Here is a 21,804-nt window from a genome sequence, read left to right as displayed (position 1 = left end):
TCACGTGAACACGGAAAGGATGAGAGCCGACCTGATAGAAGGTTCCTCACTTACAACCAGAATGTATCGCCTGGTCAGTTTTACTTTCCCAGGACAGAAATGTCAATTACTAGAGGAGCACAGATTTGGGGTAAAAGGGGAGACAGTGGGAGGCAGGTTTGTTTAACACAGAGGGTGGTCAGTATGTGGAATATGCTGTCAGGAGGGTGGTGGAGGCAGGTACAGGAGCGATGTTGAGGATGCACCTTGACAGATTGAGAAACTGGAAGGGAATAAAGGGATGTGAAAACCCGAGAGATAAAAGGTTTTCAGGAGTTTATCACCATGGAAAGGAGAAAGTGATGCTGTCAGAGCAGGAGAGCAGTTGGAGGGAAAGTGGGACGCAACAGTAAGTGAGAGGGTTATTGCAGAGGGCGGGCAGTAGAATGAGCATTCCCTGGTTTGGGAATGGGGGGAGGGTGGGGAACAGATGGGGAAGGTGTGAAGGAGTATGTGAAGGGCCCTGTGTGGGACTCTGTAACTGTGTCTGTCCTACCTTCCCATTTACAGAGCCTGCTGAGCAGTGCCCAGAGGAGGACACCCTCTCCATGTTCTGTCAGATCAGCACTGGGCGTTCCTGTAATGACAACGGGGACTGTGATGGATACCACTCATGTTGTGATGCTGGCTGTGGGAAGAAATGTATTCCAAAGTGTTTTACAGGAGGTGAGAAAGAGAGAGAGAGAGTGTGTGAGAGAGGGAAACACATCCAATGTGCCGGACACAGACAGTATCCAGGGAATACAGATTCCCCAAGGCCATCCTGGAATCCCGGCTCTGATCCCTCTTCCCAGGTTAGCGAGGGATTGGGGCTCGGCAGAACACGACCCCGCTTCTAATCCCTGTACCGGGGTGATGGATGGATTGTGGTGTGAAACAGACAGGGATCCTGTTCCCAATCCCTGTCCCTGTGTTAGGGAGGGATTGCGGTGTGAAACAGACAGGGATCCTGTTCCCAGTCCCTGGGTTAGGGAGGGATTGTGGTGTGAAACAGACAGGGATCCTATTCCCAATCCCTGGGTTAGGGAGGGATTGTGGTGTGAAACAGACAGGGATCCTATTCCCAATCCCTGTCCCTGTGTTAGGGAGGGATTGCGGTGTGAAACAGACAGAGATCCTGTTCCCAGTCCCTGGATTAGGGAGGGATTGTGGTGTGAAACAGACAGGGATCCTATTCCCAATCCCTGTCCCTGGGTTAGGGAGGGATTGTGGTAAGAAACTGACAGGGATCCTATTCCCAATCCCTGTCCCTGGGTTAGGGAGGGATTGCGGTGTGAAACAGACAGGGATCCTGTTCCCAGTCCGTATCCCTGGGTTTGGGAGGGATTGCGGTGTGAAACAGACAGGGATCCTATTCCCAATCCCTGTCCCTGGGTTAGGGAGGGATTGTGGTGTGAAACAGACCGTGATCCTGTTCCCAATCCCTGTCCCTGGGTTAGGGAGGGATTGCGGTGTGAAACAGACAGGGATCCTGTTCCCAGTCCGTATCCCTGTGTTTGGGAGGGATTGTGGTGTGAAACAGACAGGGATCCTGTTCCCAGTCCCTGTCCCTGGGTTAGGGAGGGATTGTGGTGTGAAACAGACCGGGATCCTGTTCCCAATCCCTGTCCCTGGGTTAGGGAGTGATTGTGGTGTGAAACAGACCGGGATCCTGTTCCCAATCCCTGTCCCTGGGTTAGGGAGGGATTGCGGTGTGAAACAGACAGGGATCCTGTTCCCAGTCCGTATCCCTGGATTATGGAGGGATTGTGGTGTGAAACAGACAGGGATCCTGTTCCCAATCCCTGTCCCTGGGTTTGGGAGGGATTGCGGTGTGAAACAGACAGGGATCCTGTTCCCAGTCCCTATCCCTGGGTTAGGGAGGGATTGTGGTGTGAAACACACAGTGTCCTACTCTCCGGGAATATGAGTGCACGCTGTTTGAATGTTGTGGTCTGTCTGATGCCTCTGGTACGTCACAGTTAAGTCGTCTGTCTCTCCTCAGCCCGTTCTCTGTTCCCACTGTAGGCCAGGAGAGAGGAATTGTGTGTGAGCTGTCTGGTATACTGCGTCAGATCATGGAGTAGCGTTGTGAAGGCTGAGTTGTCCCACCCTGTCACCAATTCCCAGCTTCCTTCACAAGGCACTGGGCTCCCTTCTGTCAGTGAGATGGGAGACTGGGGGGTTTATCTGTTAATTCCTGCAGTCACAAGTGACTTGTTGTCTGATTCTATCCCCCATCTCCCTGTGTTTGTCTTCACAGAGAACGGAACCTGTCCCATTGCAAGGAGGCTGACGATGTTGTGCAACACGACCCTGGGAAAAGACTGCAAGAACGACACGCAGTGCGACGTGTGGCAGAGGTGCTGCCTGGCCAAGGGCTGCGGTGGGAAATGTGTCCCAACATTCATCAGTAAATGTGAGTATCCATCACTGCATTGCTTCCCACAGGTTTGTTTGATAATCCCGAGTGTGCTGAACAGGACCAATGTGAGCAGTATAGAGGGAGCTTTACACTGTATCTATGAGCATGGTGTCTCTATCCTGACAGTCGACGCTGTAGAGGGAGCATTACTCTGTATCTAATACCACTCTGTCCGTGTCGCGAGAGTGTTTGATAGAGGACAGTGGAAACATTACACTGTATGTGAACAAATTGACCAAGTGAAAGCTCATTCTCTCCTTCAGTTTTGCGAAAGAAATGCCCAGAACATTCCCGTGTGTCTTTTCTCTGCAAGAAAAACTGGACTCGATCCTGTGAGGATGATGATGATTGTCCTTCCTATGAACAGTGCTGTGAGATTGGATGTGGCAAGAAATGTGTCTCCTCATTCAGGCACGGTAAGGATTACGGTCTGACAGAGTGTTAGCAGGGGAATGGTCTGGGGCAAGATTGTTCAGCAGAACAGAGACTGCAGGGTGCAGAGAGAGGGAGACCCGAGACTGCGGGGAGCAGAGAGAGGGAGACCCGAGACTGCAGGGAGCAGAGTGAGAGAGTCCCGAGACTACAGGGAGCAGAGTGAGAGAGTCCCGAGACTGCAGGGTGCAGACTGAGAGAGTCCCGAGACTGCAGGGAGCAGAGTGAGAGAGTCCCGAGACAGCAGGGAGCAGACTGAGAGAGTCCCGAGACTGCAGGGAGCAGACTGAGAGAGTCCCGAGACTGCAGGGAGCAGACTGAGAGAATCCCGAGACTGCAGGGAGCAGAGTGAGAGAGACCCGAGACTGCAGGGAGCAGACTGAGAGAGTCCCGAGACTGCAGGGAGCAGAGTGAGAGAGTCCCGAGACTGCAGGGAGCAGACTGAGAGAGTCCCGAGACTGCAGGGAGCAGAGTGAGAGAGTCCCGAGACTGCAGGGAGCAGAGTGAGAGAGACCCGAGACTGCAGGGAGCAGACTGAGAGAGTCCCGAGACTGCAGGGAGCAGAGTGAGAGAGTCCCGAGACTGCAGGGAGCAGACTGAGAGAGACCCGAGACTGCAGGAAGCAGAGTGAGAGAGTCCCGAGACTGCAGGGAGCAGAGTGAGAGAGTCCCGAGACTGCAGGGACCAGACTGAGAGTCCCGAGACTGCAGCGAGCTGACTAAACATGGCCTGAGACTGGAGGGAGCAGACGACGGTCGACCCCAGTCTGTAGGCTGATCCAATTATAATTGTGGACCATGGAACTCCTGAAAACAGCAAGTATATCCCTGATGGGGATTCCCTGTCGGTCTCGCCCTCTCGTGTGTAAATCGAGCCTTACATCGGAATGTTGTGTTTCCAGGTGAGAGACCCGGAGAGTGCTCAAGCCCAAGTCAACTGAGCTATGTGTGTAACACAACTCTGGGCAGGGAATGTAGAAATGAGAGCGACTGTGGTAGATGGGGCACGTGCTGCATTACCCCGTGTGGGTCAAGATGTGTCCTCAGGCATTTCAGAAATGGTGAGTTCTTCTTATCTGAGCTTCACTCACTGTCCATCTGGTGTTACTGAATGGATGTGTTGCGGGACAGGACAGAGCAGTGTTTCAATGTGTATCTCACCATGTGCTGTCCCTGTCCTTGGGGAGTTTGATGGGGGCAGGACAGAGGGAGCTGCACTCTGTATCTGACCTCACGCTGTCCCTGTCCTGGGAGTGTTTGATGGGGGTGATGGAGAGACAGCTTTACTCTGTATCTAACCCCATGCTGTCCCTGTCCTGGGAGTGTTTGATGGGGGTGAGGGAGAGACAGCTTTACTCTGTATCTAACCCCATGCTGTCCCTGTCCTGGGAGTGTTTGATGGGGGTGAGGGAGAGACAGCTTTACTCTGTATCTAACCCCATGCTGTCCTTGTCCTGGGAGTGTTTGATGGGGGTGAGGGAGAGACAGCTTTACTCTGTATCTAACCCCATGCTGTCCTTGTCCTGGGAGTGTTTGATGGGGGTGAGGGAGAGACAGCTTTACTCTGTATCTAACCCCATGCTGTCCCTGTCCTGGGAGTGTTTGATGGGGGACATTACAGAGGGAGCTTTACTCTGTATGTGACCCATGCTGTCCATGTACTGCGGTTCTTTGATGTGGGACAGTGTAGAGGAAGCTGTCCTCTGTATCTACCACCGCGCTGTCCCTATCCTGGGAGCGTTTAGTGCGGACAGTGCAAAGTGAACTTTACTCTGTATCTGATCCCATGTTGTCCGTGTAGTGCGGTTCTTTGATGTGGGACAGTGTAGAGGAAGCTGTCCCCTGTATCTAACTCCGTAGTGTCCCTGTCCTGGGAATGTTTGATGGCGACAGTGTGGAGGGAGCATTAATCAGTATGTAACCCCATGCTGTCCCTGTTGTGGGGACAATGTTTAATGGGGACAATGCTGACGGAGCTTGACACAATATCTATACCCGTGCTGTCCCTGTCCTGAGACTGTTTAATGGGGACAATGTAGAGGGTTCTTTGCTCTGTGTCTAACCCCGTGCTGTCCCTGTCCTTGGAGTGTTTAATGGGGACAATGTAGAGGAGTCTTTACTCTGTGTCTAACCCCGTGCTGTCCCTGTCCTGGGAGTGTTTAATGGGGACAATGTAGAGGGGTCTTTACTCTGTGTCTAACCCCGTGCTGTCCCTTTCCTGGGAGTGTTTAATGGGGACAATGTAGAGGGTTCTTTACTCTGTATCTAACCCCGTGCTGTCCCTGTCCTGGGAGTGTTTAATGGGGACAATGTAGAGGGGTCTTTACTCTGTGTCTAACCCCGTGCTGTCCCTGTCCTGGGAGTGTTTAATGGGGACAATGTAGAGGGGTCTTTACTCTGTGTCTAACCCCGTGCTGTCCCTGTCCTGGGAGTGTTTAATGGGGACAATGTAGAGGGGTCTTTACTCTGTGTCTAACCCCGTGCTGTCCCTGTCCTGGGAGTGTTTAATGGGGACAATGTAGAGGGGTCTTTACTCTGTGTCTAACCCCGTGCTGTCCCTTTCCTGGGAGTGTTTAATGGGGACAATGTAGAGGGGTCTTTACTCTGTGTCTAACCCCGTGCTGTCCCTGTCCTGGGAGTGTTTAATGGGGACAATGTAGAGGGGTCTTTACTCTGTGTCTCACCCCGTGTGGTTCTGTCTCTCTCTTTTCTCCCAATGGAAGACGACGGGCAGTGCCCTCGCCCAGACCATCTTGCCCGTGTGTGTAACTCCACTTTTGGGAAGGTGTGTGAGTCCGACCAAGATTGTGCTGGATCTCAAAGATGCTGTGATGCTGGGTGTCAGAAACGTTGTGTCCTGTCGTTCTACAGAAAGTCTCATGGAGGTAGTTCCTGGTCCAAAGGGCATGGCTGCTTAACCTGTCTGTATGAGGCAGCTCTGTGAGCTTTCCTTCTTTATATCTCACCTGTGTCTGTGGTGTATTTCCCTTTGCCTCTCTTTGTGCATTCCTGCAGCACATCTCTCTCTCTCTCTCTCTCTGTGACGTCATTTCATCTCCTGCTTTTGCATGTCTGTCTGTTTCTCTCTCTTTCTCTCTCTTTGTCTGTCTGTCTCTGTGTCTCTCTGTCTTTCTCTCTCTCTCTGTCTGTGTCTCTCTCTCTCTCTCTCTCTCTCTGTGTCTGTCATTGTCACATTCCACTCTCTCTCTTTCTCCATCATGCCTCTCCATCAGTCCCTCTGTATTGCTATCTCTCCTGTCTGTCTCTCGCCCTGTCTTTCTGTCACCTCTCTTTCTGTCTGTCTCTTGCATGTTCATCTGTGTCTCTCTTTCTGTCTTTGCCGCATTCGACTCCCTCTCTTCCTGGCTCACGTCTCTCCCTCTGTCACTTGCTCTCTGTGTTGCTATCTCTCCTGTCTCTCTCTCGCCCTCTCTCTGTGTCACCTCTTGTTCAGTCTGCCTCTTGCATGTTCCTCTGTCTCTCTCTGTCTTTGTCACATTTCTCTCCCTGTTCCTCTCACTTCTTGATCTCCCTCTCATTCTCCCCCTGTCCCTCTCTCCCCCACCCTCTCAATCTCTCTGTCTCTGTCTCTCACACACCCACACCTCTCCTGATCTCTCCTATAACCGGAACTATTACATTTGCAGACTCGGGGAAATCTGAGGAATGTCCTAACCCGTCCTGCCTGGATCGTGTCTGCAGGATGAATCACAGCGTCTCGTGTGAAGATGATGAGGATTGTGGCAAGTGGAGGTCGTGTTGTGAGACGCCGTGTGGTAGACGCTGTGTCCACCCCTTCATGGGGCAGAGCCGGAGTTTGTCAGTCTCAGGTAACTGCATATGGTTGGTTAGTCCCTCCAAGATCCAGCTACATCCCAGCAGAGAGTCATGTAATCACACTGCCGCTAGCAGGCTGAATGTGGGGAGTACCCTGTTCCCAGCAGCCTGAGTATGGGGAACACCCTGTTCCTAGTAGGCTGATGGTCAGGAATATCCTGCTCCCAGCAGGCTGAGTGTGGAGAAAACCCACTCCCAGCAGGCTGAGTGTGGAGGAAACCCACTCCCAGCAGGCTGAGAGTGGGGAATCCCCTGTTCTCAACAGGCTGAGTGTGGGGAACACCCTGTTCCCAGCAGCCTGAGTGTGGGGAACACCCTGTTTCCAGCAGGCTGAGTATTGGGGAGCACTTTATTCCCAGCAGGCTGACTGTGGGGAACGTCCTGCTCCCAGCTAGCTGCGTGTGGGGAATATCCTGTTCCCAGCAGGCTGAGTGTGTGGAATATCCTGTTCCCAGCAGGCTGAGAGTGGGGAATATCCTGTTCTTAACAGACTGAGTGTTGGGAACACCCTGTTCCCAGCAGGCCGAGTGTGTGGAATATCCTGTTCCCAGCAGGTTGAGTGTGGGGAATACCCTGTTCCCAGCAAGCTGAGTGTGTGGAATATCCTGTTCCCAGCAGGCTGAGTGTGGGAAATAATCTGTTCCCAGCAGGCTGAGTGTGGGGAACACCCTGTTCCCAGCAGGCTGAGTGTGGAGAATATTCTGTTCCCAGCAGGCTGGATGTATGGAATATCCTGTTCCCAGCAGCCTTTGTATGGGTAACAACCTGTCCCCGGAAGGCTGAGTGTGGGGAATACCCTGCTCCCAGGAGGCTGAGTGTGCGGAATACCCTGCTCCCAGCAAGTTGAGTGTTGGGAATATCCTTTTCCCAGCAGGCTGAGTTTGGTGAACTGATGTCCTTGATGAGGCCTTCCTCTGTGTCTGAGCTGTGTCTATCTCTCTCCCTTTCCCTGTCCCTCCCTCCCTCCCTCTCTCTCTGTGACAGATCGGACATCTGGAATGTGTCCTTCTCCTGCTCGCCTCTCTGCTGTGTGTAATCTGAAGTACGGTGAGCTGTGTGAGGACGATGATGACTGCTACGCATGGCAGATGTGCTGCAACACCAGCTGTGGGCAACGCTGTGTCCATTCCTACCGCAGCAGGAGTAAGTCACCCAGTTTACTTAGCACCACCCTACCCTCTCCCTCCCCACCCACAACCTCCACCCCAGAGCATGTTCATCAGGGATCGGGAGACACAGAAAGTCACTGTGTTTGTGTTGCTATTTCTGCGTATGTGTGAATGTGTGTCTCTCGCTCTCTCCCTCGCTCTCGGTCTTTCCCTCTGTCAATGGACGTCTCTGCGACATTGGGCAGACATGATCAGTTCTTCGAACTCTGTCTTTCTTGTCAGTTTGTGTGTCTCTCTTTCTTTCTTTCTTTCTCTCTCACACCTTCTTTCTTCCCATCACATCTCTCACTCTTCCTTTCTCTCCCATTCAGTTTCTCTTTGTCTCCCGCCATCTGTCTCTCTCCCTCTCTGTCCCTCTGTCTCTCACTGTGTCGCTCCCTCTCTGTCTCTCTCTCCCTTTCTCTGTCTCTCTCTCTCTCTCCTACTCTACGTGTGTGTCTCTCTCTGTCTGCGTCTCCCCAACTCTGTCTCTCTGTTTCTCTCTCTCTCTGCCTCTGTCTCCCTCCCTCCCTCTCTCTCTATCTGTCCCTCTCACCGTGTTTTGCTCTTTCTGTCTGTCTCTCTTTGTGTCTCTCCCTGTCTGTTTCTTTCTCTCTGTCTCTTCCTCTGTCTGGCTGTCTGTCTCTCTTTCCTTCCCTCTCTCTTTCCATCTCTATCTGTGTTTGTCTATTTTTCTCTGTCTCTGTCTTCCTCTGTCCCCGCCTCTCTTTCTGTCTCTGTCTGTCTCTCCTGCTCCCTATTACTGTTCTCTTTCTCTCTGTCTCTCTCTCTCTCTCTGTCTCCAACTCCCTCTCTCTCTCTTGCTCTCTCTCTCTCCCGACCGCCCCCCCCCCGCTTTGTCTCTGACTCTCTATCCCTGTTTCTGTCTGTCTCTCTCACTGTCTCTATTTCTTTCTCTCTCTCTGTCTCTCTCTCTCTCCCTGTCTCTCTCTCTCTCTCCCCCTCACTCTGTCTCTATTTCTTTCTCTCCCCCCCTCTCTCTCTCTCTCTCTCTCTCTCTCTCCCTATCACCCTGCCCCTGAGCTCGGGGCGAAGTCAGTGAATGATAGTTCAAGCAGCAGCAGCAGCAGTTTCTGAAGCTAAGATGGAGCCTCTGTCTCTGTAGGGAGCGAGCAAAGGTGTCCCTCACCTTCCAGACTGAGCCACGTCTGTACCATGAGTTTCCACACTCAGTGCAATGAGGACAGCGACTGCGAGGGCTGGCAAACCTGCTGCAATACCACCTGTGGGAATAAATGTGTCTTCAAGTTCCTGTCCAGACGTAAGGCACCACTTCTGTAAAGCTCTGTGTATCATCCCACTGGCTACAGGTATCGAGCCAGGAGGGTTTGTTGGTGGGACAGTGTGGTGTGAGCTGCACCCTGTATCTAACCCCATGCTGTCCCTGTCCCTGGGAGTGTTTGATCGGGGGGATGCTGTACAGAGACCTTTACTCTGTATCTAACCGCATGCTGTCCCTGTCCCTGGGTGTGTTTGAGCAGGGGGATGGTGTAGAGGGAGCTTTACTCTGTATCTAACCCCATGCTGTCCCTGTCCCTGGGAGTGTTTGATCGGGGGGTGGTGTAGAGGGACCTTTACTCTGTATCTAACCCCATGCTATCCCTGTCCTGTGGGAGTGTTTGAGCAGGGGGATGGTGTCGAGGGAGCTTTACTCTGTATCTAACCCCATGCTGTCCCTGTCCCTGGGAATGTTTGATCGGGGGGATGGTGTAGAGAGACCTTTACTCTGTATCTAACCCCATGCTGTCCCTGTCCTGTGGGAGTGTTTGATCGGGGGGATGGTGTAGAGAGACCTTTACTCTGTATCTAACCCCATGCTGTCCCTGTCCCTGGGAGTGTTTGATCAGGGGGATTGTGTAGGGGGAGCTTTACTCTGTATCTTACCCCATGCTGTCCCTGTCCCTGGGAGTGTTTGATCGGGGGGATGGTGTAGAGAGACCTTTACTCTGTATCAAACCCCATGCTGTCCCTGTCCGTGGGAGTGTTTGATCGGGAGGATGGTGTCGGGAGACCTTTACTCTGTTACTAACCACATGCTGTCCCTGTCCGTGGGAGTGTTTGATCGGGGAGATGGTGTAGGGAGACCTTTACTCTGTATCTAACCCCATGCTGTCCCTGTCCCTGGGAGTGTTTGATCAGGGGGATTGTGTAGAGGGAGCTTTACTCTGTATCTAACCCCATGCTGTCCCTGTCCGTGGGAGTGTTTGATCGGGGGGATTGTGTAGAGGGAGCTTTACTCTGTATCTAACCGCATGCTGTCCCTGTCCCTGGGAGTGTTTGATCGGGTGGATGGTGTAGAGAGACCTTTACTCTGTATCTAACCCCATGCTGTCCCTGTCCCTGGGAGTGTTTGATCGGGGGGTGGTGTAGAGGGACCTTTACTCTGTATCTAACCCCATGCTATCCCTGTCCTGTGGGAGTGTTTGAGCAGGGGGATGGTGTCGAGGGAGCTTTACTCTGTATCTAACCCCATGCTGTCCCTGTCCCTGGGAATGTTTGATCGGGGGGATGGTGTAGAGAGACCTTTACTCTGTATCTAACCCCATGCTGTCCCTGTCCCTGGGAGTGTTTGATCAGGGGGATTGTGTAGGGGGAGCTTTACTCTGTATCTTACCCCATGCTGTCCCTGTCCCTGGGAGTGTTTGATCGGGGGGATGGTGTAGAGAGACCTTTACTCTGTATCAAACCCCATGCTGTCCCTGTCCTGTGGGAGTGTTTGAGCAGGGGGATGGTGTAGAGAGACCTTTACTCTGTATCTAACCCCATGCTGTCCCTGTCCCTGGGAGTGTTTGATCGGAGGGATGGTGTAGAGAGACCTTTACTCTGTATCTAACCCCATGCTGTCCCAGTCCCTGGGAGTGTTTGATCGGGGGGTTGGTGTAGAGAGACCTTTACCCTGTATCTAACCCCATGCTGTCCCTGTCCTGTGGGAGTGTGATCCTCTCCATATGTCCTGATGTGACTGTCAGTTTGTTCCTTCCAGCGACCCAGTGCCCTGCCTCCACCCGCTTGGACCCATTCTGTGAGATGAAGTTGGGAGACGTGTGTCAGAATGACACTGACTGCCATGCCTGGTCATCATGCTGCGATGCCACCTGTGGAAAGAGATGTGTACCTCGTTTCCTCATGAGCCGTAAGTGATCAGTGTGTCTTTGTTTGATCAGAGACTATGGTGTGGTGATTACAGTACATGGCAGTGTGGTGGCAGGGAGCTGGGTGTGTGTGTCTGGGTATCAGTGTGGGTGTGTGTGTGGGTGAGTGTGTGGGCGTGTGGGTGTGTGTGGGTGTGTGTGTGTGTGTGTATGTGTGTCTGTATGTGTGAGTCTGCGTGTGTGCATGTATGAGTCTTTGTGTGTGTGTGTGTGTCTATGTGTGTGTCTGTCTCTGTGTGTGTGTGTATGTGGGCGTGTGGGTGTGTGCCTGTGGGTGTGTGCCTGTGTGTGTGTGCCTGTGTGTGTGTGTGTGTGTGTGTTGCTGTGTGTGTGTGTTGGTGTGTGTGTGTGTCTGTGTGTGGGTGTATGTGTGTGTGTGTGAGAGAGTGTGTGTCTGTGTGTGGGTGTGTGTGTGTATGTGTGTGAGTGTGGGTGGGGTGTGTGTGTGTGTCTGTCTATGTGTGTGTGTTTCTATGTGTGTGTGTCTGTGTGCGCGCGTCCGCGGCATAGGGGGATGTGAGCGGGTGGTATTCGGAGATTCACCTGGAATTGCCTAAATACCTGAGGCTTCCTGAATCCCGGGGCTGTGGAGCTGGTCTGTCAGTGATGGAAGAGCCGTGGGAGTCCCTCGTGTCTCACTCGAGCAGATCCAAGGGAGTTGTGTGTTTCCGTACAACCGTATCCATACTGTCTCTGTGTTGTCCAGGTGATGATACCTGTCCTGCTCCCCACCGCCTGGAGCCCATGTGTGACCTGAAACTCGGAGATCGTTGCAGCGGAGATGAAGACTGTGATGCCTGGCAGAGCTGCTGTGAGAGCAAATGTGGAAATATCTGTATCCCCAGCTTCATGGATGATGGTACGTTGTGGGGATGACACTGTGAGGGAGATGTTGTGGAGAGCAACAGAGAGAGAGAGAGTGACAGAGAGAGGAGGGGGCACTGGGAAGATGGGACAGAGAGAGCAAAGGGGACGAGGAGAATGGGACACAGAGAGAGAGAGACAGAGAGACAGAGAGAGGAAGGGTCACTGGGAAGATGGGCCAGAGAGAGGGAGAGAGAGAGAGCAAAGGGAACCAGGAGAATGGGACACAGCGAGAGAGAGAGAGAGAGAGAGACAGAGGGAAAGACAGAGAGAGGAGGGGGCACTGGGCAGATGGGAGAGACAGAGAGAGAGAGAGAGAGCAAAGGGAACCAGGAGAATGGGACACAGAGATAGAGAGAGAGAGACAGAGAGAGGAGGGGGCACTGGGAAGATTGGACAGAGAGAGAGAGAGATGGATATTGTGTGGCTGTGTGTGTGTGTATTTGTGTCTGTGTGTGAGTGTGTGTGTGTGTGTGAGAGTGTGTGTGAGTGTGTGTGTGTTTGTGTCTGTGTGTGAGAGTGTGTGTGTGTGTGAGTGTGTGTGTGAGTGTGTGTGTGTGTTTGTGTCTGCGTGAGTTTGTGTGTGTGAGTGTGTGTGTCTGAGTGTGTGTGTGCGTGTGTGAGTGTGTGTGTTTGTGTGTGTGTGTGTGAGTGAGAGAGTGTGTGTGTGTGTGTGAGTGAGAGAGTGTGTGTGTGAGAGAGAGAGGGACCGTGAGAATGGGAGAGACAATCAAAGAGAGAGAGGGGACGGTTAGGGAGGAAAGAGATTGAGGTAGAGAGGCGAGGGAAGAATGAGACGGAGTGAGGGGAGGAATGAGGCAGACAGACTCTGGGTGACATGACGGAGGAATGAGAGAGGGACATAGAAAGGGACATGGAAGGACTCGGAGAGCGGCTGGTGGGAAATATGATTGGACAGATGGTGTGTTCAAACCAGAGAGTAGCGGAGGATGAAGGAGTCCAAACAACTCGAGACGTTACACAGACGAGACTTAGGTTTAGATTTCTATTTTATTTTCACATGTCGTGGAGTAGAGGAATCCAGGAACACAGTGTAAAAGGTATTCTTCATTCTTCATTCCAGCAAGATGGAATTGGTGAGAGAGACCGAGAGGGAGAAATAGAGATAGACAGAAAATCATCCGCCGACATTTCCGCCACCTCCAAACAGACCCCACCACCAGGGATATATTTCCCTCCCCACCCCTCTCCACCTTCCGCAAAGACCGTTCCCTCCGTGACTACCTGGTCAGGTCCACGCCCCCCTACGACCCACCCTCCCATCCTGGCACTTTCCCCTGCCACCGCAGGAACTGTAAAACCTGTGCCCACACCTCCTCCCTCACCTCCATCCAAGGCCCTAAAGGAGCCTTCCACATTCATCAAAGTTTTACCTGCACATCCACTAATATCATCTATTTTATCCGTTGCTCCCGATGCGGTCTCCTCTACATTGGGGAGACTGGGCGCCTCCTAGCAGAGCGCTTTAGGGAACATCTCCGAGACACCCGCACCAATCAACCAAACCGCCCCGTGGCTCAACATTTCAACTCCCCCTCCCACTCTGCCGAGGATATGGAGGTGCTGGGCCTCCTCCACCGCTGCTCCCTCACCACCAGACGCCTGGAGGAAGAACGCCTCATCTTCCACCTCGGAACACTTCAACCCCAGGGCATCAATGTGGATTTCAACAGTTTCCTCATTTCCCCTTCCCCCACCTCATCCTAGTTTCTAACCTCCAGCAACTCGATCCCCTGACTTGTCCGGACTTGTCCGACCTGCCCAGCTCCTTTTCCACTTATCCACTCCACCCTCTCCTCCCTGACCTATCACCTTCATCTCCTTCCCCACTGACCTATTGTACTCTATGCTACTCTCTCCCCACCCTCACCCTCCTCTAGCTTATCTCTCCACGCTTCAGGCTCTCTGCCTTTATTCCTGATGAAGGGCTTTTGCCCGAAACGTCGATTTTGCCTGTCCTGGGATGCTGCCTGAATTGCTGTGCTCTTCCAGCACCACTAATCCAGAAAGATATTAATGTCCTTCCCCAGCACTGACGCTCCGACAGTGCCTGCTCCCTCAGCAGTGACCCTCCGACAGTGCCTGCTCCCTTACACTGACCCTCCGTCAGTGTCTGCTCCCTCAGCACCGACCCTCCGTCAGGGCCTGCTCCCTCAGCACTGACCCTCCGACAGTGCCCACTCCATCAGCCCTGACCCTCTGACAGTGCCTGCTCCCTCAACACTGACACTCCGTCAGTGCCTGCTCCCTCAGCCCTGACCCTCCGACAGTACCTGCTCCCTCAGCACTGACCCTCTGACAGTGCCCATTCCCTCAGCACTGACCCTCTGTCAGTGCCTGCTCCTTCAGCACTGACCCTCCGTCAGGGCCTGCTCCCTCAGCACTGACCCTCTGAGAAAGCCTGCTCCCTCAGCACGAACCCTCCGACACTGCCTGCTCCCTCAGCACTGACCCTCAGACAGTGCCTGCTCCCTCAGCCCTGACCCTCCGACAGTGCCCACTCCCTCAGCACTGACCCTCAGACAGTGCCTGCTCCCTCAGCCCTGACCCTCCGACAGTACCCACTCCCTCAGCACTGACCCTCTGACAGTGCCTGCTCCCTCAGCACTGACCCTCCGACAGTGCCCACTCCCTCAGCACTGACCCTCCCTCAGTGCCTGCTCCCTCAGCACTGACCCTCCGACAGTGCCTACTCCCTCAGCACTGACCCTCTGACAGTGCCTGCTCCCTCAGCACTGACCCTCCGACAGTGCCCACTCCCTCAGCACTGACCCTCTGACAGTGCCTGCTCCCTCAGCAATGACCCTCAGACAGTGCCTGCTCCCTCAGCACTGACCCTCTGACAGTGCCTGCTCCCTCAGCACTCACCCTCCCTCAGTGCCTGCTCCCTCAGCACTGACCCTCCGACAGTGCCTACTCCCTCAGCACTGACCCTCTGACAGTGCCTGCTCCCTCAGCACTGACCCTCCGACAGTGCCCACTCCCTCAGCACTGACCCTCTGACAGTGCCTGCTCCCTCAGCAATGACCCTCAGACAGTGCCTGCTCCCTCAGCCCTGACCCTCCGACAGTGCCTGCTCCCTCAGCACTGACCCTCCGACAGTGCCTGCTCCCTCAGCACTGACCCTCTGACAGTGCCTGCTCCCTCAGCACTGACCCTCCGACAGTGCCTGCTCCCTCAGCACTGACCCTCTGACAGTGCCTGCTCCCTCAGCAGTGACCCTCCGACAGTGCCTGCGCCCTCAGCACTGACCCTCCGGCACTGCCTGCTCCCTCAGCAATGACCCTCCGTCAGTGCCTGCGCCCTCAGCACTGACCCTCTGACAATGCCTGCTCCCTCAGCACTGACCCTCCGTCAGTGCCCCCTCCCTCAGCACTGACCCTCCACCAGTTCCTGCTCCCTCAGCCTAGACCTGCCCTCCGGTTTTGTTACCGCAGCACTGATCACCCAGCATTGCCACTCCCTCAGCACTGACCTTTTGTCCGCGCCTTTCCCTCAGCACTGACCCTCCAACGGAGCCTACTGCCTCAACACTGACCCACTGACAATACTGCCAATATGTTTCTGGCTGATATGCCCCATTTCCCTCCTCCTGTAATCTCCATGTTGTTGTGTTGTAGATGAGGAAGGAGAGTGCCCTGATCCATCCCGGGTGAAGAGGCATTCGAATGTGTCGTGTGTGACAGATGAGGACTGCGGGAGCTGGGAACAATGCTGCGACATGGGCTCTGGGAGGAAATGTGTTTACAGCAGCTCACTGCACAGTAAGGACAGTGTGAAGCCAGACCATCAGAGGGTCTTCCCATGGACAATGTGGTATCACTGCACTGAGAAACCCCCTCTCACTCTCACACTCACATATACACACACACACACACACACACTCATATAGACAGACACACACGCACATATACACACACACACACACACACTCAAACACACTCACACTCTCTCTCATACTGACACTCTCTCACTCTCACACTCACACTCTCACTCTCACACTCTCTCTCTCTCTCTGATGGAAATGGCCAAGCCTGTGACCCTCTGCTCTCACTGAGGTGGGATTACAGGAGGAGGCCTCGCTCCCTCCGCCAGCACACTGGAGGCAATGGAGCACTGTCTGTGAGCCCAGCTCTAACCAGGGATGGAGAAGGAGGTGGTGTGGCTTTGGGTGGTAATGGGGAGGTGGTTGGACGGTGGGTGCAGTGAGTTATTGTCCCTGGATTTGACTTTGGAGGAGTCTGGAGGCCTGTGTCTGTAAAGGAGGGTGGTATGCTCAGATCAGGCTCTGTAATAATGTCTCATTATCTATGCCCACACAGAGGGAGAGTCACAGTGCCCACACAGCCGTACCCTGGGCAAGGTCTGTAACATGACGTTGGGAGATGAGTGTGAGGCAGATGCTGACTGTGACCATTGGCAAATGTGCTGTGACGCTGGCTGTGGAAAAAGATGCGTTTTCCGATTCTTCAAAGGAGGTAAGGGGTCATCTGGTGATGGTTGTGGGGTGGGGGGATGTTATGGGGGGACACTGGATAGGGGAGCATGACATCTATATATAACCCAGTGATGGGAGTGTTTGATTGGGTCAGTGTAGAGGGAGCTTTCCTCTGTATCTTACCCCATGCTGTCCTTCCCATGGGAGTGTTTGATGCGGTCAGTGTAGAGGGAGGTTTCCTCTGTATCTAACCCCATGCTGTCCCTGTCCTGGGAATGTTTGATGGGGACAGTGTAGAGGGAGATTTCCTCTGTATCTAACCCCATGCTGTCCCTGTCCTGGGAGTGTTTGATGCGGTCAGTGTAGAGGGAGGTTTCCCCTGTATCTTACCCCATGCTGTCCCTGTCCTGGGAATGTTTGATGGGGACAGTGTAGAGGGAGATTTCCTCAGTATCTAACCCCATGCTGTCCCTGTCCTGGGAGTGTTTGATGGGGTCAGTGTAGAGGGAGATTTCCCCTGTATCTAACCCCGTGCTGTCCCTGTCCTGAGAGTGTTTGATGGGGACAGTGTAGAGGGAGGTTTCCCCTGTATCTTACCCCATGCTGTCCCACTCCTGGGAGTGTTTGATGGGGACAGTGTAGAGGGAGGTTTCGCCTGTATCTAACCCCATGCTGTCCCTGTCCTGGGAGTGTTTGATGCGGTCAGTGTAGAGGGAGATTTCCCCTGTATCTAACCCCATGCTGTCCCTGTCCTGGGAGTGTTTGATGCGGTCAGTGTAGAGGGAGATTTCCCCTGTATCTAACCCCATGCTGTCCCTGTCCTGGGAGTGTTTGATGGGGACAGTGTAGAGGGAGGTTTCGCCTGTATCTAACCCCATGCTGTCCCTGTCCTGGGAGTGTTTGATGCGGTCAGTGTAGAGGGAGATTTCCCCTGTATCTAACCCCATGCTGTCCCTGTCCTGGGAGTGTTTGATGGGGACAGTGTAGAGGGAGGTTTCCCCTGTATCTAACCCCATGCTGTCCCTGTCCTGGGAGTGTTTGATGGGGACAGTGTAGAGGGAGGTTTCCCCTGTATCTTACCCCATGCTGTCCCACTCCTGGGAGTGTTTGATGGGGACAGTGTAGAGGGAGGTTTCGCCTGTATCTTACCCCATGCTGTCCCTGTCCTGGGAGTGTTTGATGGGGACAGTGTAGAGGGAGATTTCCTCAGTATCTTACCCCATGCTGTCCCTGCCCTGGGAGTGTTTGATGGGGACAGTGTAGAGGGAGGTTTCCTCTGTATCTAACCCCATGCTGTCCCTGTCCTGGGAGTGTTTGATGGGGACAGTGTAGAGAGAGATTTCCTCAGTATCTAACCCCATGCTGTCCCTCTCCTGGGAGTGTTTGATTGGGTCAGTGTAGAGGGAGATTTCCTCTGTATCTTACCCCATACTGTCCCTGTCCTGGGAGTGTTTGATGGGGACAGTGTAGAGGGAGGTTTCCTCTGTATCTAACCCCATGCTGTCCCTGCCCTGGGAGTGTTTGATGGGGACAGTGTAGAGGGAGATTTCCTCTGTATCTAACCCCATGCTGTCCCTGTCCTGGGAGTGTTTGATGGGGACAGTGTAGAGGGAGCTTTCCTTCCAGGTTAAAACAATAAGGAGAGATGTATTCTTTACACTTTGCTGTGTTTATGATCGTTGGGGACCATGTAGACTGAGAGAGACTTGCTCAGTTTCCATCCTGTCCATCCGGAGGTGTTTAACCTGAGACTCTGACTGAGCTTTAACCCAGTCTTTTCCCTTTCCTTCTGCTCTCCAGAGAATGGGAGCTGCCCAGATGCCAGGCGCCTTACCCCGATGTGCAATGTTAACTACGGCCAGGAATGTACAAATGACGATGACTGTGATCTGTGGCTCTCGTGCTGTGAGGCCGGATGTGGGAAGAGATGTGTCCATCGGTATCACAAACACGGTGAGGATGACTGACCCTCCCATCCCCCCCTTTAGCAAACACTGCACACGCCTGGTGGAGACAATCTGTCTGAGGCAGAGACCCCTCTCTGTCCCAGGAACCCAATCTCCCTGCCCCCTGCAGTTGGAGTATTCAGTTTGAGGGTGTCCCCTCTCAGTAGGAGACTCCATCCCAGGTCCCAGCTCATCCAGAGCCATTTCAGGATCATTCCCAATGGGAGCGAGTCTCCCCCAGTCTACTATATCCCATTGGAAAGCCAGCCCCAGTCTGCCCAATCCTGTCGTCATCAGCTTGTACCCATTGGAAGGTGCTGCTCACAAAACTGACACCCATTTGCCACCCTCTCTGTATTCCCCATTCCCATTTCCCCCAGTCCCAGCTCCCCCCATCTCCCATTTCACCTTACTCACTGAGCTGTCATGTTTGGCCAAGTCAGAATGGAAACCAGTGTGAAACCCTCCCTCCTCATTGTCACACTGCCATACCCAATCTACCCCTTTGTCTCCAGGCTTCCCCTTGTTTTTCCCTGGATCATCCCCTACTCCGTATAACCAGGGCGGTGCTGAATTTCCATCCGGCCTCTCACTGAATTCTGATCTGACCCGATAACAGGAAAGCGAGACGCAGAGTGTCCCAAACCATTCCAGATGCGACATATCTGTGACCGGGACGATGCCGAGGAGTGTGAGGTAGACGAAGACTGCGCAAGGTGGAAGCAGTGCTGTAACGTCGGGAACTGCGGCAAACGCTGCGTCTATGGGGTCCAGAGGCGAGGTAAGAGAGGGAGAACTCATCTCTCAAAGAGGAGAGTGTACGAGAGAGGTGCAGTTCTGTGAGGGAAGAGAGAGGTGCCCGTGAGTGAGGGAGAGGGGTTAGCTCCCGGTGTGTGTGGGAGTGGAGTGTGGTCCCTGAGTGTATGTGAGAGAGGAGAGTGGTCCCTGTGTGTGTGTGAGAGGAGAGTGGTCCCTGTGTGTGTGTGTGAGAGGAGAATGGTCCCTGTGTGTGTGTGAGAGGGGAGTGGTCCCTGTGTGTGTGTGAGAGGGGAGTGGTCCCTGTGTGTGTGTGTGAGAGAGGAGAGTGGTCCCTGTGTGTGAGAGGAGAGTGGTCCCTGTGTGTGTGTGAGAGGAGAGTGGTCCCTGTGTGTGTGAGAGGAGAGTGGTCCCTGTGTGTGTGTGTGAGAGGAGAGTGGTCCCTGTGTGTGTGTGTGAGAGGAGAGTGGTCCCTGTGTGTGTGTGAGAGGAGAGTGGTCCCTGTCTGTGAGAGGAGAGTGGTCCCTGTGTGTGTGAGAGGAGAGTGGTCCCTGTGTGTGTGTGAGAGGAGAGTGGTCCCTTTGTGTGTGAGAGGAGAGTGGTCCCTGTGTGTGTGTGAGAGGAGAGTGGTCCCTGTGTGTGTGAGAGGAGAGTGGTCCCTGTGTGTGTGAGAGGAGAGTGGTCCCTGTGTGTGTGAGAGAGGAGAGTGGTCCCTGTGTGTGTGTGTGAGAGGAGAGTGGTCCCTGTGTGTGTGAGAGGAGAGTGGTCCCTGTGTGTGTGTGAGAGGAGAGTGGTCCCTGTGTGTGTGAGGAGAGTCGTCCCTGTGTGTGTGTGAGAGGAGAGTGGTCCCTGTGTGTGTGAGAGGAGAGTGGTCCCTGTGTGTGTGTGAGAGGAGAGTGGTCCCTGTGTGTGTGTGAGAGGAGAGTGGTCCCTGTGTGTGTGTGAGAGGAGAGTGGTCCCTGTCTGTGTGAGGAGAGTGGTCCCTGTGTGTGTGTGAGAGGAGAGTGGTCCCTGTGTGTGTGAGAGGAGAGTGGTCCCTGTGTGTGTGAGAGGAGAGTGGTCCCTGTGTGTGTGTGAAAGGAGAGTGGTCCCTGTGTGTGTGTGAGAGGAGAGTGGTCCCTGTGTGTGAGAGGAGAGTGGTCCCTGTGTGTGTGTGAGAGGAGAGTGGTCCCTGTGTGTGTGAGAGGAGAGTGGTCCCTGTGTGTGTGAGAGGAGAGTGGTCCCTGTGTGTGTGTGAGAGGAGAGTGGTCCCTGTGTGTGAGAGGAGAGTGGTCCCTGTGTGTGTGTGAGAGGAGAGTGGTCTGTGTGTGTGTGTGTGTGGGAGTGGAGTGTGGTCCCTGAGTGTATGTGAGAGAGGAGAGTGGTCCCTGTGTGTGTGAGAGGAGAGTGGTCCCTGTGTGTGTGAGAGGAGAGTGGTCCCTGTGTGTGTGTGTGAGAGGAGAGTGCTCCCTGTGTGTGTGAGAGAGGAGAGTGGTCCCTGTGTGTGTGAGAGAGGAGAGTGGTCCCTGTGTGTGTGTGTGAGAGGAGAGTGGTCCCTGTGTGTGTGAGAGGAGAGTGGTCCCTGTGTGTGTGTGTGAGAGGAGAGTGGTCCCTGTGTGTGTGTGTGAGAGGAGAGTGGTCCCTGTGTATGTGTGAGAGGAGAGTGGTCCCTGTGTGTGTGAGAGGAGAGTGGTCCCTGTGTGTGTGAGAGGAGAGTGGTCCCTGTGTATGTGTGAGAGGAGAGTGGTCCCTGTGTGTGTGAGAGGAGAGTGGTCCCTGTGTGTGTGTGTGAGAGGAGAGTGGTCCCTGTGTGTGTGAGAGGAGAGTGGTCCCTGTGTGTGTGAGGAGAGTGGTCCCTGTGTGTGTGTGTGAGAGGAGAGTGGTCCCTGTGTGTGTGTGAGAGGAGAGTGGTCCCTGTGTGTGTGTGTGAGAGGAGAGTGGTCCCTGTGTGTGTGAGAGGGGAGTGGTCCCTGTGTGTGTGAGAGGAGAGTGGTCCCTGTGTGTGTGTGTGAGAGGAGAGTGGTCCCTGTGTGTGTGAGAGGAGAGTGGTCCCTGTGTGTGTGTGTGAGAGGAGAGTGGTCCCTGTGTGTGTGAGAGGAGAGTGGTCCCTGTGTGTGTGAGAGGAGAGTGGTCCCTGTGTGTGTGTGTGAGAGGAGAGTGGTCCCTGTGTGTGTGAGAGGAGAGTGGTCCCTGTGTGTGTGTGTGAGAGGAGAGTGGTCCCTGTGTGTGTGAGAGGAGAGTGGTCCCTGTGTGTATGAGGAGAGTGGTCCCTGTGTGTGTGTGTGAGAGGAGAGTGGTCCCTGTGTGTGTGTGAGAGGAGAGTGGTCCCTGTGTGTGTGTGTGAGAGGAGAGTGGTCCCTGTGTGTGTGAGAGGGGAGTGGTCCCTGTGTGTGTGAGAGGAGAGTGGTCCCTGTGTGTGTGAGAGGAGAGCGGTCCCTGTGTGTGAGAGAGTGGTCCCTGTGTGTGTGTGAGAGGAGAGTGGTCCCTGTGTGTGTGTGAGAGGAGAGTGGTCCCTGTGTGTGTGTGTGAGAGGAGAGTGGTCCCTGTGTGTGTGTGAGAGGAGAGTGGTCCCTGTGTGTGTGTGAGGAGGGTGGTCCCTGTGTGTGTGAGAGAGGCGAGTGGTCCCTGTGTGTGTGTGTGAGAGGAGAGTGGTCCCTATGTGTGTGTGAGAGGAGAGTGGTCCCTGTGTGTGTGTGTGAGAGGAGAGTGGTCCCTGTGTGTGTGTGTGTGAGAGGAGAGTGGTCCCTGTGTGTGTGAGAGGAGAGTGG

The 21,804-nt window shown here is 54.0% G+C and overlaps 1 protein-coding gene across 1 annotated transcript in view; it reads left to right on the top strand.

Annotated features, from left to right (window-relative positions):
* Window positions 1-21,804, top strand: part of LOC148136850 (uncharacterized) — a gene marked incomplete at its 3' end in the record, with an annotated part of 264,129 nt that overhangs the window by 4,195 nt on the left and 238,130 nt on the right. The window contains exons 4-17 of the mRNA XM_087982832.1: window positions 550-705; window positions 2,282-2,437; window positions 2,707-2,859; window positions 3,777-3,935; window positions 5,598-5,759; window positions 6,522-6,704; window positions 7,696-7,854; window positions 8,986-9,141; window positions 10,864-11,013; window positions 11,739-11,891; window positions 15,538-15,681; window positions 16,240-16,395; window positions 18,156-18,308; window positions 18,921-19,082. Of these exons, the coding sequence (XP_087838958.1) occupies window positions 550-705; window positions 2,282-2,437; window positions 2,707-2,859; window positions 3,777-3,935; window positions 5,598-5,759; window positions 6,522-6,704; window positions 7,696-7,854; window positions 8,986-9,141; window positions 10,864-11,013; window positions 11,739-11,891; window positions 15,538-15,681; window positions 16,240-16,395; window positions 18,156-18,308; window positions 18,921-19,082 (2,202 nt within the window). The remainder of the gene's footprint in view (window positions 1-549; window positions 706-2,281; window positions 2,438-2,706; window positions 2,860-3,776; window positions 3,936-5,597; window positions 5,760-6,521; window positions 6,705-7,695; window positions 7,855-8,985; window positions 9,142-10,863; window positions 11,014-11,738; window positions 11,892-15,537; window positions 15,682-16,239; window positions 16,396-18,155; window positions 18,309-18,920; window positions 19,083-21,804) is intronic.

Source organism: Chiloscyllium plagiosum, unplaced genomic scaffold, assembly GCF_037043375.1.
Source record: "Chiloscyllium plagiosum isolate Xiang-an unplaced genomic scaffold, Cpla_swu_hap1 HiC_scaffold_44, whole genome shotgun sequence".
Taxonomy (NCBI): domain Eukaryota; kingdom Metazoa; phylum Chordata; class Chondrichthyes; order Orectolobiformes; family Hemiscylliidae; genus Chiloscyllium; species Chiloscyllium plagiosum.
The sequence above is the reverse complement of the archived record's forward strand: the minus strand, read 5'-3'. Positions and strand labels throughout refer to the sequence as shown.